The 12,510-nt window shown below is 31.8% G+C and overlaps 1 protein-coding gene across 2 annotated transcripts in view; it reads left to right on the forward strand.

The window, feature by feature from the left end:
• The window catches only part of LOC129218215 (uncharacterized), a 90,811-nt gene that overhangs the window by 39,842 nt on the left and 38,459 nt on the right, over nt 1–12,510 (forward strand). For both annotated transcript variants that reach the window (XM_054852433.1, XM_054852434.1), the window contains 3 exons: nt 1,305–1,494; nt 4,213–4,314; nt 7,293–7,430. In XM_054852433.1, coding sequence (XP_054708408.1) covers nt 1,348–1,494; nt 4,213–4,314; nt 7,293–7,430 — 387 coding nt within the window. In that variant the 5' untranslated portion in view covers nt 1,305–1,347. The remainder of the gene's footprint in view (nt 1–1,304; nt 1,495–4,212; nt 4,315–7,292; nt 7,431–12,510) is intronic.

Below are 12,510 nucleotides of genomic sequence, written 5' to 3' on the forward strand. Positions count from 1 at the left end.
CACATTTAGCTACACTAAAAAATGTAACTTCTTTTCATCATTGTAAAAAATGAAAACAAATGCTATTTAATATTGACCTTGGCTTAGTTCAGAAAAAGAACTTTTCAATTACAGATACCTGTAATGTTTGGATCAATGTAACAAAAGAGGAGAATCTTATGAGTGTTTATAAAAAGGAAACAGCATACAGATTTAAACAGGCAGTTACTGATTATTATGTGCTCAAGAAGGAAGTGCTGGTATTTTACTTGTCAACATTAATTCAGATTTTATACCTAATATCATAGCTTTTTAAAACACTTTGACAGTGTTTCCTGAAATATGTTTTTCCAGTCAAGTTTTATAACCAGCCCAGGCTACTACACAATGTACCAGTTTAACAAAATAAGCAATCAATGCAAGTTTCACAAATCTTGCTTGTTCCTTAAACATATAGCCTATTAGTTCTGCTGGTCCTGAGAGACTTCTCGATTTTTAATGGTGATAATAATGTAAATAAATTGTACTTTGGTTAATACCTTATATTTTGCTTCTAACAGGACTTGAGGTGTAGATGTTAAGATGAGGCATGGGTAGGCATTTGATTGTTTGCCCTGTGCATTATGTATTTTGTGTTGCTAATTACTTTTTACGTTATTTTCTCAGTTTTTGTCGGTCCATTCCCATCCAGAGACTGCAGTTTTGTCCTTGTTTGGACTCATCAGTCTGGAATAGGTAATAACAAAGCTGGAAGAAATTCAGAGTGGCAACAAACTGGTCAACCATGTTTCCTTCACCATGTCTGCGGACTCTTGCTAATGAGATAAATTTACTTTGCCACCAGTTTGTTGGCACTCCCAGCTTCAATGAGATGACATCTGCCTCCAGCTCAGTTATTACCTATTCCATGCTGATGAGTCCAAACAAGGACAAAATGGCAGTCTCTGGATGGGATAACGAGGCTGTGGTTGTATTGCATATAGTTTTGCCTTGGCTTTGGGGCATTGCATTACTGCTTGATGTGAAATTTTTTCATGTTATAAAAGCATTGTTATTCTATTTTAAGACTCTAAATTTAACTTTTTAAAACCTTTCAATGGACTAGCCTTTGTCCCTTTGTGATTTCTTGGGCATCAACATAATGCCATATCAAATTTAGCAAAGATCAAACATAAACTGGATTTGCATAATACACATACAAGTGGACAAACACAGAGCTATGTATATCCATTTTTATATTTTTGGATATATGTGTGATGTTTTGATAAGTATGCATTAATTTCTGAATGAATAAAAGTGTAAAAATTCAAATTTACTTTTCATAGTTGAGTTTTGCCTGAAAGGAGCTGGATTTGGTCAAGTGTCAGAATGGTTAATTGTACTCAGCCAACTAATGAAGTTTCTGCATTGCTTGTTCTTCCCAGTTTCTGGACAAAAATGACTAACTTTAATGTAACATGTACAAATGGATGCTCTGGTCACGGTGACTGTTATGATGGTGTGTGTTTTTGTGAGGTAAGAACTGTATTTCAACTGATTATTGTATTTTGCATTCGGGGCTGTCCATAAATGTCATACTTTTTTTTCAGCAAATTTAGCCCCTCTTTCCCGTTTATCATGGCTTTTGAGCATTATGAATGATATCAGCTGTGTACCAATATCATTATTATCCATGAAAATTAAGAATGATTTCTAAAATTTAAGCACCATTTACATTTTTCAGCAATTCTCTCTTAAAAGTGTTATTCCAACTGTTAAATCTGCTGTTAAGGGCACATTAGTTACTATTGTTGCATATTAAGGCATGGGAGGTTTGGACACATAACAGGCTTCTCTCTCTCTATCTTCAAAATCAGTCTGTGCTCTTAAGTGTCCTTCAAAGAGTCCATAAATGCCCAACCATGTAGCCGATTTATATTTCCTTGGCTATTTTTCTGGACTACACAAGTAAAAAGAAAATCTTATGTACATTTTTATTTTTTACTTAATGAAAGTGAATTCTGGCTGTTATTAGTAGTGTTTCTTATAATACTAAACTGTATGCAATGAAATAAATTTAATGAAAGCTCAACCTAAAAAACTGATACTTTTAAAATTCCAAAACCTCTGTGAATGAGAAATATTTTTAACAATAAATAAATACCCTTGTCATAGTCATGAATTTTTGTATAACTCAGAGATGCTAAATTTTATAGGGTTCTCCATAGTTTCTACAGAAAAGTTTTATCAAAAGTTAAGTCAGCGTAAGAGGCTCAATTTTCTACAAGAAATAAAATAAAGTTTGCAAATTCAACTTTAAACATTTGGCGTGATTACCCTTTGAAAAAAATTTTGCCGAGCTCCAAAACGAGTGATTGCAGATGATCACGGTAGGGTGCAACATCAGTCAGTAGGAGATAAAGTGTCAGGGGAAAGCTTAAATACCTGGTTTTAACCAGAATTTGCAGCAACCCTGTGTTGGTATGAGAGGGAGGTGTTTTTGCATTTGTTTTTGTTGATGTATGTGCAGCGTTTTTTCAAGTTTTTCTCATATTTATATTAAAATTCAACTCAGTTGTAGTCATTAAAAGGTGGCCTATTTGCTGCTTTGCTTGTTGCAGTAACAAATCCAATACTGAATCATACTGTGCTGCATTTTGGCTGATTCAAATTGGGGTGCTTTTATTAATGAAAAATCTTTTCTCTTTGGGGGACGGGGGATTTTTTATTTTGTTTTAAATACCTATAGTCTTTTTTTTTTTACCAAAAGGGGACTTAAACTTTGTTTTAATTGTAATGTATACTTTAATTAAACTATTTTCTTTCTTCCTTTGCGGAGAAAGGGTGAGTAGGATTTTGTTTTGTTCTACATGTATAATGAGGGTATCATATAAATCATTTTTTCTGTTGGGTGAGATTTTTTTCTTTGGATCTTGTTTTTTCGTATGTTGAATAGATGTTGCCGTTGCATTTTTCAGGTGGCCAGAACAACTGATATGCTTTGAAAACTACTAAAAATTAATAAGATTGAGACTCAAAAATTTTGTATGAGAATGGCATCTCTGATAACTTCAAAGTAGAAAAATTTAGTTATTTCAGAAATCTTTTTCATATAATTCTTCATCTCAAAATTACAGTCCTGCCCGCTTAATGGAATAGCCATTTGCAATAAAACCTGTCAACAACGATACTGTTGGGACCTAAAAAAATGTTATAGACAGGTTTATTGTTATAGGCAGTAGTGTTATACACTGGTTTCACTGTATAATATATATATATATATATATATATATATATATATATATATATATATATATATATAGTTACGAGTCCAATGCAGCTTCAAACTTTCAATGAGAACACAGTTCTTGAGAAAACACAGGAGATTTATGTACAGGAAATGTAGTTACAGCTGCTAAATCAGTCATCAGCAAATAAGGAAACTAAAAATTGGTACCACCATAAACTCAATGGTCACACAGGTATTTACTTCAAAATATGCAAAAATATAGAGAGGCTAATACATGCAGAGCCAAATACATGCTCTCAGCGCCACGGCTCAGACCAGTCTGACTTTTTATCACACGCGGAGGCTATTTACAAATCCTAGAGAAGTTTCGACAAAATTTGAAATGCTTCTGGATGTTTTCTTTTTATTCCATTCACAAATCTTAGCGTGCAGAAATGGAGGAACCATATACTTCATTCAAATGTAAGGGGGTTGTATATTCATTACAAAAAACTATTTACAGGTTACGTCACTAAGACAATTTTAGATAAAAGATAATTAATGGAATAAATGGCAAATTTAGTTGGATTACAACAAATTAATCACAAAAATAATTACTATTTACAGAATTTGTAACAATATATATATATATATATATATATATATATATATATATGTATGTATATATATATATATATTCTAATAAGCAGAAAATTCCATTATCCAGGATCAAAACAACTAATTACTACCTATGGCTTGGTACTTTGAAAATGTAACGGCGGGATATTTCAACCGATATTCTACTAAGCAGGCTCGACTGTATAAGATATAAACTGATGTACCGAACTTTCCTTAAAAGGAAAATAAAAACAGTATCATATTTCTTAATATTTGAATGTAGCTACAAAAGCTTGGTTGCATTTTTCTTTCTCTCTGAAAAGTGCTTGCATTGATTTATTTTTTTTTTCTTCTTCGTCCTTCCATTTCCTTTTATATAGATTTATTTATTTGTCATAATGTTACAGGTTCAATACAGTGGAGGAAGCTGCCGTGATCCAAATTTGAATTACTATATTGCTTTTTCCAGTATATTCTACATTATTTGTGCTGTATCTGTTATCCAATTAGTGAGTATTCTTTTTGTCAGTTTAATTATTTTTATTTTCTTTTTCTAGTAATCTATTCATAATTCTATTTAATTCATTACTAGCAATAATGTAGACTCGTAAATCCAGATCTATATTCAGGAACAGATTTTTGTTAAAAATAAAAATTGGTGAAACCCACGTTATTATTCCACATTGCATAAAGGACATGTACAGTAGTCTGGTTAATGATAACATTTTGTATCCCAATGTATGATTTTGCTAACAAGTGACTGATAACAACAAAAGAATCATTAAATTAGATAAACCAATTGATAACAGCAAAAGAATCATTAAATTAGATAAACCTATTATTGACCACCTATTTAAGCCACACATACTCTGTTTCAAAATAAAATGATAAAACTCGTATTTCTGTACTGTATGTGGGTGAATATCAGGAGTAGTGCTAATTTAAGTCCCAGATGAATTTCTCAAGCACTTCCGATTAAAAACAAAAAAAAATCATCATACAGTAAACTTTGTCGCACATGCCATGACAAGATGTTGAGGTTTTACTTTAAAATTCGAACAGTTTGTGACTTCTTTGGCCTTTGAAAACCCTCTACGTTCCTTTTCAGGTGTTCAAGTACCTCCTATCACGTGTGGTGGAGATCCAATGTAAACTGTATAGGGAACATATTGTCGCTAAAAAGACGAATTTGCGTATCTCAAAAAAATCGAAAAATTAGTTATGATGACCAATAAATAGTAAAGTTACAGAGCCTCACACTGGTGGCGGTTCTCAAGCGATACAGTAAACTAGAAATCTTTAAATCGTTTTTCTGCAAAATGCTTAGAAGTGAGATATGCCCATTCATCTTTTAAGCAACGATATAAACATACATACTTACACACATACATATATATTCTCTGTTTTATATTCTAGATATTTTTTTTATCATTTAAAAATTCTTAGTCCTCATTCACACCTTAATTTTTTCACAAACATTTTAATTGCCTTTATTACATTCTCAAGTGTGAGAGAAAATGTTATTTCATCCATTGTGAACATTTTTCCACATTAATGTGATACATTATGTATGAAGCTAGTTATGGTAATTTTTCCATTATCCCATATCCATTTTGTTAAAATTCTTTGAAAGAAAGAAAATTTTAAGTTAACTTACATATTATTGTGTTACACAGTAAAATGTTGTGGAACATTCAGCTCCGTTATGTAAATTTCTGTCTGTGGAGATATATGCAATTCTGTCCCAATTGGACAAGATACATTGCCGTTTCATTAATTGATCTGAATACAAAAGGGTAAAAATTTTGCAACAGGCAACTATTTAAGAAGATTGATTGATTTTTCTGCTTTCGGACCATTTTCATTTCTCCAAAATCATAAAAATAATGAAAAGTGCCGTTTCTTCCCCAGTTTTCATAAATTTAAAACAAAATTTTAGCAATTATTAAGGCATGGCAGTGACGTCAATACAATTATAATTCTAGAAAGAACTTGTTAAGAAACTATTGGTTGTTTACAAATTGATTATCCGGCATTTTAACCTTTAAAGCAATGCTGCATTTTTAAAAAAAGTAAGCTTTTGTTACTTTCAAAATTTATGCAAATAAAATGATAAAGGCTTGTTTGTGATGAACGAAAGTTTTCCATGATAGTAAGATACCTTCTTGGAAGTGACCTCTTATTAAACCCCATAAAATTATTTTTCTGATGCAGCATTCTTTTGCAACATTTTTGTCATTCATTGAGGCAAAATTTTGACAAACTCAAAGATTCAGTGAAATTCGACATGTTTAAAGCTTTCAGGCTTGTTACGCAATTGGAAGTTTGGAAGACATTGGGTTTCAAATTTTTAATTTTATTTTTAAGTTTTCGCAAGTAATCAAAACTTTTTTGCGGTATATTGACTCGAAAATGAAAACAAAATGATTTTTTTGCACCATTCTGCTAAGCATTTCAATAATATTTCGGACAGTACTTTTCGATTAAATTTGTGCTGCATGCAGAATGACGATTAAATCATCTAATAAATCATTAGTTCTCACATCAAGAATACAGGGCAAATGTTTTTCAATAGCTTCTAATAATTGCAACTCAGCAAGCTCAAAATAATCCAAACAACAATTGTCCATTTTGTTTGTTTACAAAAGATAATGGGAGGAAAATCTTGGCTTAAACCACCAAAGTCGAGGTCATAAGCCGAGCCTGAAATGCTGTGATGGAGTTTATCGCCAAACCCGAATGGAGAATATGGTGTGTTTTCAAGGTCATGTCTTGAGCCATGATGCGAGTTCAATCGTTCGCTGATACAGAGTGAGGAATAGCGGTGGTTATTGTTTTGTGTGAAATTTTTAGGTTTTTGGCTTAATTGATGAAAAATGTACGTTCATTGTATTGTTTTAAGATAAAACATAATATTTTCACTAAATATAGTTTTTTAGCTAAGTAATCTATAATGAAGGCTTATTTCATCCACTTACTATTTTAAAAGATTGGATTTGAGAAGAAACAGCACTCCACCCTCTTAGGCCTGAATAATTTTTCTCTTCATGGCATACATCTTTCTAGCCTATCTGTGTTGTTCTATCTGTATACCCGTGTAAAGACTTTTTTTGCAACAGACTTTTTTTTTTTGCACCTTTTTAAAGTAAAGTTCTAAAGAAATGATTGATCATTGTTTGTTTTTTTTTTTTTTTTTTTTTTTTTTTTTTGCCTAGGTCTTTGGAATTTTATGAGCACTATCTTGGATTTTGAGAAAAATCCCAATGGCAGCCCTGCATATGCATTGAAATTTTCAAGAAATATTATACTAATACATTCCGTTGTCAGTGTGTCTAGTACTAACTTTAATCTAAGCTTTGTTAAGCTAGTTCAGATGCATCAATTTTTTTTCCCTTGAGAGAGGTAGAGAGAGTGTTTCACAGCTGTGTTTCTAACTATTTATTCACTTGCTTTTGTTTTATTAATGAACTTGATTTATAATTTCCAGATACTCTGCATTAAGTCTGAATTCAGTAGGACTAAACCACGTTCAATCATCAAAGCATGTAATGTAACTACTCAGAAGACTCTATACATTTTGACATGTATGGCGACAGCCCTTCGGGGATATTATTTTTCATCACCTGTAAGTATACCATCGTTTAGCTTGACATTAACACCATTCAAGTGCTTTTCAAATTTGCTAGCTATTTTTAAAATTGTTTTTCTACTTCCTGTAAACAGGCTAATATTCTCTTTTTTGGTATCTTCATAAAAATTACACAGGAAAATCAATACTTAGCAAAAAATAATGATGTAATAAAATTGGCACTTTAACAAAAATAGCTTCGATAAGTGGTACATTAACAAAAATATTTCAAAAAATCTGTACTCTAACAAAAATCGACAAGTAAATTAAACTATCACAATCATTAAAATCTTCACCATCATCATTATCAGCATCAGTTTCAGAATTATACTTTAACATAGAATTAAATTCTAAACCAATAAATTAGTAACAATTTTCACATTAAGATTCCAAATAAGCATTCTATTTGAATAGAAACTGCTTTATGTTTTCAAGACGTTTGATACTGTACATTGGTTTTGCAGTTGATTCAATTTTCATGCCATTCTTGGCAGTGTCTTAGGCATTTTTAAAAAGTTTTGTATGATTTTGTTGCAGACGATATTAGTCTTGCAGAATAATATTTGGACTGCTAAAGATTTACTTTTGTTCAATTCTGTTGGAAATGTTAATTAATGTTGCTCTTATGTGTCCAGGTAATGCAATTTAAGCCTTTTTGTTCTTTTGAAAGTGTTTCGTTAAATATGACTTTTTGCTCATTTAAGCTTAACTTAGCTCTAAGTTCAGTCATAATTGGATGTTTCAAATTCTTTTTGCTTTTAATTCTTCAAACAGTTCAGGACTCAATTTGAATACCAGTCTGTTTTATCAATATCAGAGATCACTACCATTTGAGAGTCTATTCCATTTTTTATGCTGTTAGTTTTATATTTTGCTTCAAAGGTAGAATTCCTTTTTCAGGCCTTCTTTGCCTGTGTACTGCGCAAGATAGCTGATTCAAAAACTGAATTGAATTTTGAAGCACGGATTTTTTAAATTTTTTTAGACCAAATGTTTTTAAAAAATGCTTCAAGGTGCACCATCCAAGAGTTCAAACTATTTACGTACCAAATTTCAAGTTTGTAAGCATTAATAGATATGGCTGGACATTGCACACAGCTGTAAAAAAGTAGAGATATAATTAGTTTTTTAACCACCCATCTAACTAGAAAACTTGTTTCTAGAATTAAGCATTTTCTGTGCTTTGATAGTCGAACTTGGACTGTGGTCTTTCTAATATTTTTTAGTCAACACCTGTATACTTTCATTGTGAAGTCTGTGGTCGCAGTGTGGGGTATTAGTTGTTAATGCTTTGATTGAATGCCTTTTTTTTATTTACGTGATCATTAGCATCCTATTTGTCTTAAAAATCATGTTTTCTCATGCAACTTCATTAGCTCTCACGCAACTTCATACTATTATGAATATCTCAAGTTTGACAGAACCTCTCGCACAAAATTTCTCAAGCACTTCCCTTATGAAACGGCAAACCTGAACACTTGTTTTGTCAACAGATATTTTAAATAAAATTTCTTCACTGAATAAATTACTTTCCCAGTTTTGTTTCCCCAGGTGAAGCTTCTCTCTGCTCCAGGAGGGTTAAGCACATCTGTTTTATGGGTCATTCTCACAGAAAAGGTACAAATAGACCAAAAAAATGCTTTTGATGAAACTAAGTAAAAAAAAAATAATTGCATAAGTGTTTTTGTTTGTTTATAAATTATGTCCCTGTAGTAGTGGTTAAGTTTTCTATTTTATTTTTAAAAAGATTTCAAATATTTTAAATCCCACCTCGTCCACGGAGGGGATACAATAGTCAACGGAGGATATTTTTTATGTAAAAAAGTGTCAATAAAGGTTGTTATGAAAGTAAACATGCGTTTTAAAGCTATATGAACTATTATGTGACTCTTACTTAACATTAACAAATTAAAATGTGGAGGCTTTTGAAATAAAGACTCCTGACCTCGCTCTTTATGAATATCCTATTTTATTGAAAAAAAGGTACAGATGTGATATACCCCCCCATTTGGCGACATTCGATTTTTTTTGCACAAAATTAAAATATTTTTCTCGCCAATGAGGCAATAATTTTTTATGCATGGCATCCCTGGCCAAACTAACCTGTGTTTAGCAACCCGAAGGCAATCTTACAGATCTGTTCAAACTTGTTTACTTGGGTTGTTTGGGTTTCACGCAGGAGAGATACGTGGTGTTTCGTGCAATATACCTTACAGGAATGCTTATTTTGTGTTAGTTTAAATTCAGTAGTTGTGTTTTGAAGTAAAAACATTAGAAAATGCCAGTTTCTTCAAACTTGAAGGTTAATGAAAAGTTAACTCCAACATGGTGTGTATCTGTAACGTGCCATTGTCATATGATGTATTGTTTTAGACTGAGTGTGAATATTTATACCATATAAAAAGGTAAGTTCTTTATTTTAGAATTCAAAAAAAAACCTCTCACTTCCAAAATTCTTTGTTTTTACAAATCCTTGAGGGGTTCTTGTAGTTTTTAACTATATTTTTACTGTATGTAAATTAATTTTACAGAAATAGTACGGTTATTTTGTTCTAAAAGTTAATTCTTATCGATGCCACGAATTATTTAGACATTCTATTAACGTGCCTCCTTTAGGTACTGAATTTTATGTTAACAGTTGAAAGTTCTTTCGGTTGTACTCTTAAAAATGCTGAATTTTATTAATAAATCTGCACAATAATGGTGCATATTTCACACTTAAAACTGTGTCATTATTGTACACTGAACGGAAGGAGCCACCCTTGGGTGTCTCCATGAAAATATACATAACTGTGACCATACTCCGACTGTAATGTATATTAACAGTCGGAGGGATAACGGACCGAGCGGAGCGAGGTTCTGGCGAGCCAGAGGTCTCATAGTACTTTCGTAATGAGACCGAGGCAGGGCCGGCGAGCCGAGGTCTCATTACGAAAGTACTATGAGACCGAGGGCTCGTATCCCGGAGAAATGATGAAAAAAAAATTAATGCATTAATTTCGACTTGTAATTAATACAATAATTTATTTCATTGTATTTTAATATGTTTACAAAAAACCCCGGCCCTGTACATTTTTGAAGCATATATTCGTGATGTTTTTTGTTGTGCTTTTATGTTGTTTTTATATATATTGTGTTCTGAAGTGCTTTGATCATGTTTTTTTATCTGATTTTTTCCTGTTGGCGCTAAAAAAGCATCGCTAAGAACGATGTATGACATATGTCGTCATACATCGTTTTCTTGGCGATGCTTTCTTGGCGCCAACAGGAAAAAGTCGCTAAGGGTGGGGTATATCACATCAGTTCCGGAAAAAAATCCACATTCTAGCATTTGCAACAAAATCAATAAAGTGCAACTTAATTTAGTTGGAAAAGAAAATATCGAAAGTATGTCCTTAGTTTCATTGATGAGTAAAAAAAAAACCTAATAAATCAAAAGATATTTTTTTTAATTTAAAAAAAAAATCATTTTCTTTTTTTGAAGAACTTGCCAAAGGCTGATTTAACAAGCTTCGCAGGCCGCTTCTGGCCCGCAGGTTATAGGTTGTGCATCCCCTCTGTACAACAACATAATCATTGATTTTTGATTTGCTTCTTATCCTTTCTCGATGAATCAATCCCAAATGGTAATGTTTACATTGATCACCACAACTTAAACAGGTGAGGTATCTTGCTTCCATATTTATTTGGTCTTTTTTAAATACAAGTTCATGAATTTTCATTGTTCCTGAAAACGGTAAAATATGCTTTGGAATTTGTTTATCTACATCACTTATAAAACTTTCTTCAACATTTTTTATTATTACATTCTTACAGTTTTTTTGAAGTACCGAAACTAAAATTTAACAGTCTGAGATATGTTTTCTGGGCAACTAAATTGTCAGCTGTTCTTTTTATTGCTGCTCCAACTCCATCTGGAGCACTTTTTCCTTGAGAGCTTTCACTATAGTGCCAGTGAATTTCATCCACAATAAACTGAGAGGATAAATATCCACCTATTAACTGAAACATTGTTTTGTTTTTGTACTGAGCACTGGGACCATCACTGAAAAAATGAATTTTTTTTAAATCAGGAATAAGAGACTTTAAATTATCTTTGAGTGAAAGCAAATGAGCAGTAACAGCTGATGCATCATGCCTATTACATGCACTGATTGTTCCATATGAAATAGGACTTTCTTTTACAACACAAGTATGTATAGTTACCTGTGGCTTTGAACCACGAAAGTGGGCTGATTGAATTTCTCTGTGAAACTTATATATGTAATTTTCGGAAAAATCAATATGCATTAGGATTTCATTCCTTTTCAAATTTGTTTTTATATCTGAAAAAATAATTTCACTAATTCTTTTTTTGTACTCTCAATATCCACTTTCATGGTTCTATGGCAAATTTTTGTTTCACCTTTAATCTTCATAGTAACTTTTTTGTTAATCCATTTCGGAAGTAGCACAGGTTCATCTTGAAAGTCATTTATTTTAATTTCTTTTAATTTGCAGGCATCACATTTAAGATTTAGGCAAAGTTCTCTCTGAGGATCACAACATGTTGCTTTAAGAACTTGAGATATATTTTTTTCATTTATAATAACAAGACTATGTAGTTTTACTATTAAAAGCTTTATGTTTTCGTGAACTTTGCATAAACATGTCTCCCGATCGGAAACTTTCGGAAATAAGATCCAAAAAGATCAATAACGACAAAGTTTGATAATTTGTTTGATTTGGCATTCCTTTATAAACATTTTATACAAATTATACATAGTATCATTTAAATAACGCTTTTGTTTTTTTTCTTTTCTTCTTGTGTTTCTTTTTTCCCTGGGCACAAGCGACTTGCTTTGTCAGATTTTAGAAATTTCTGAACATTTAGCTGTGTTTCTTCTGTGAAATCTCTTTTTGACACAGTTTTGTAAATTTTATTACCATAATTGCTAAGCATTTTGATTGAGGTTATTTTTTTTACCTTATTGAGTAGTCGATACTTTTTCATAATTTTACCAGACAAAACTTGTAGCATTGTCTTTTTCACTTTGTGAGATTTTTGGCTATTAAAGTTAGTTTGTATTTGTCTGCC

This window comes from Uloborus diversus, chromosome 3 (genome assembly GCF_026930045.1).
Source record: "Uloborus diversus isolate 005 chromosome 3, Udiv.v.3.1, whole genome shotgun sequence".
In the NCBI taxonomy this organism is placed as follows: Eukaryota; Metazoa; Arthropoda; class Arachnida; order Araneae; family Uloboridae; genus Uloborus; species Uloborus diversus.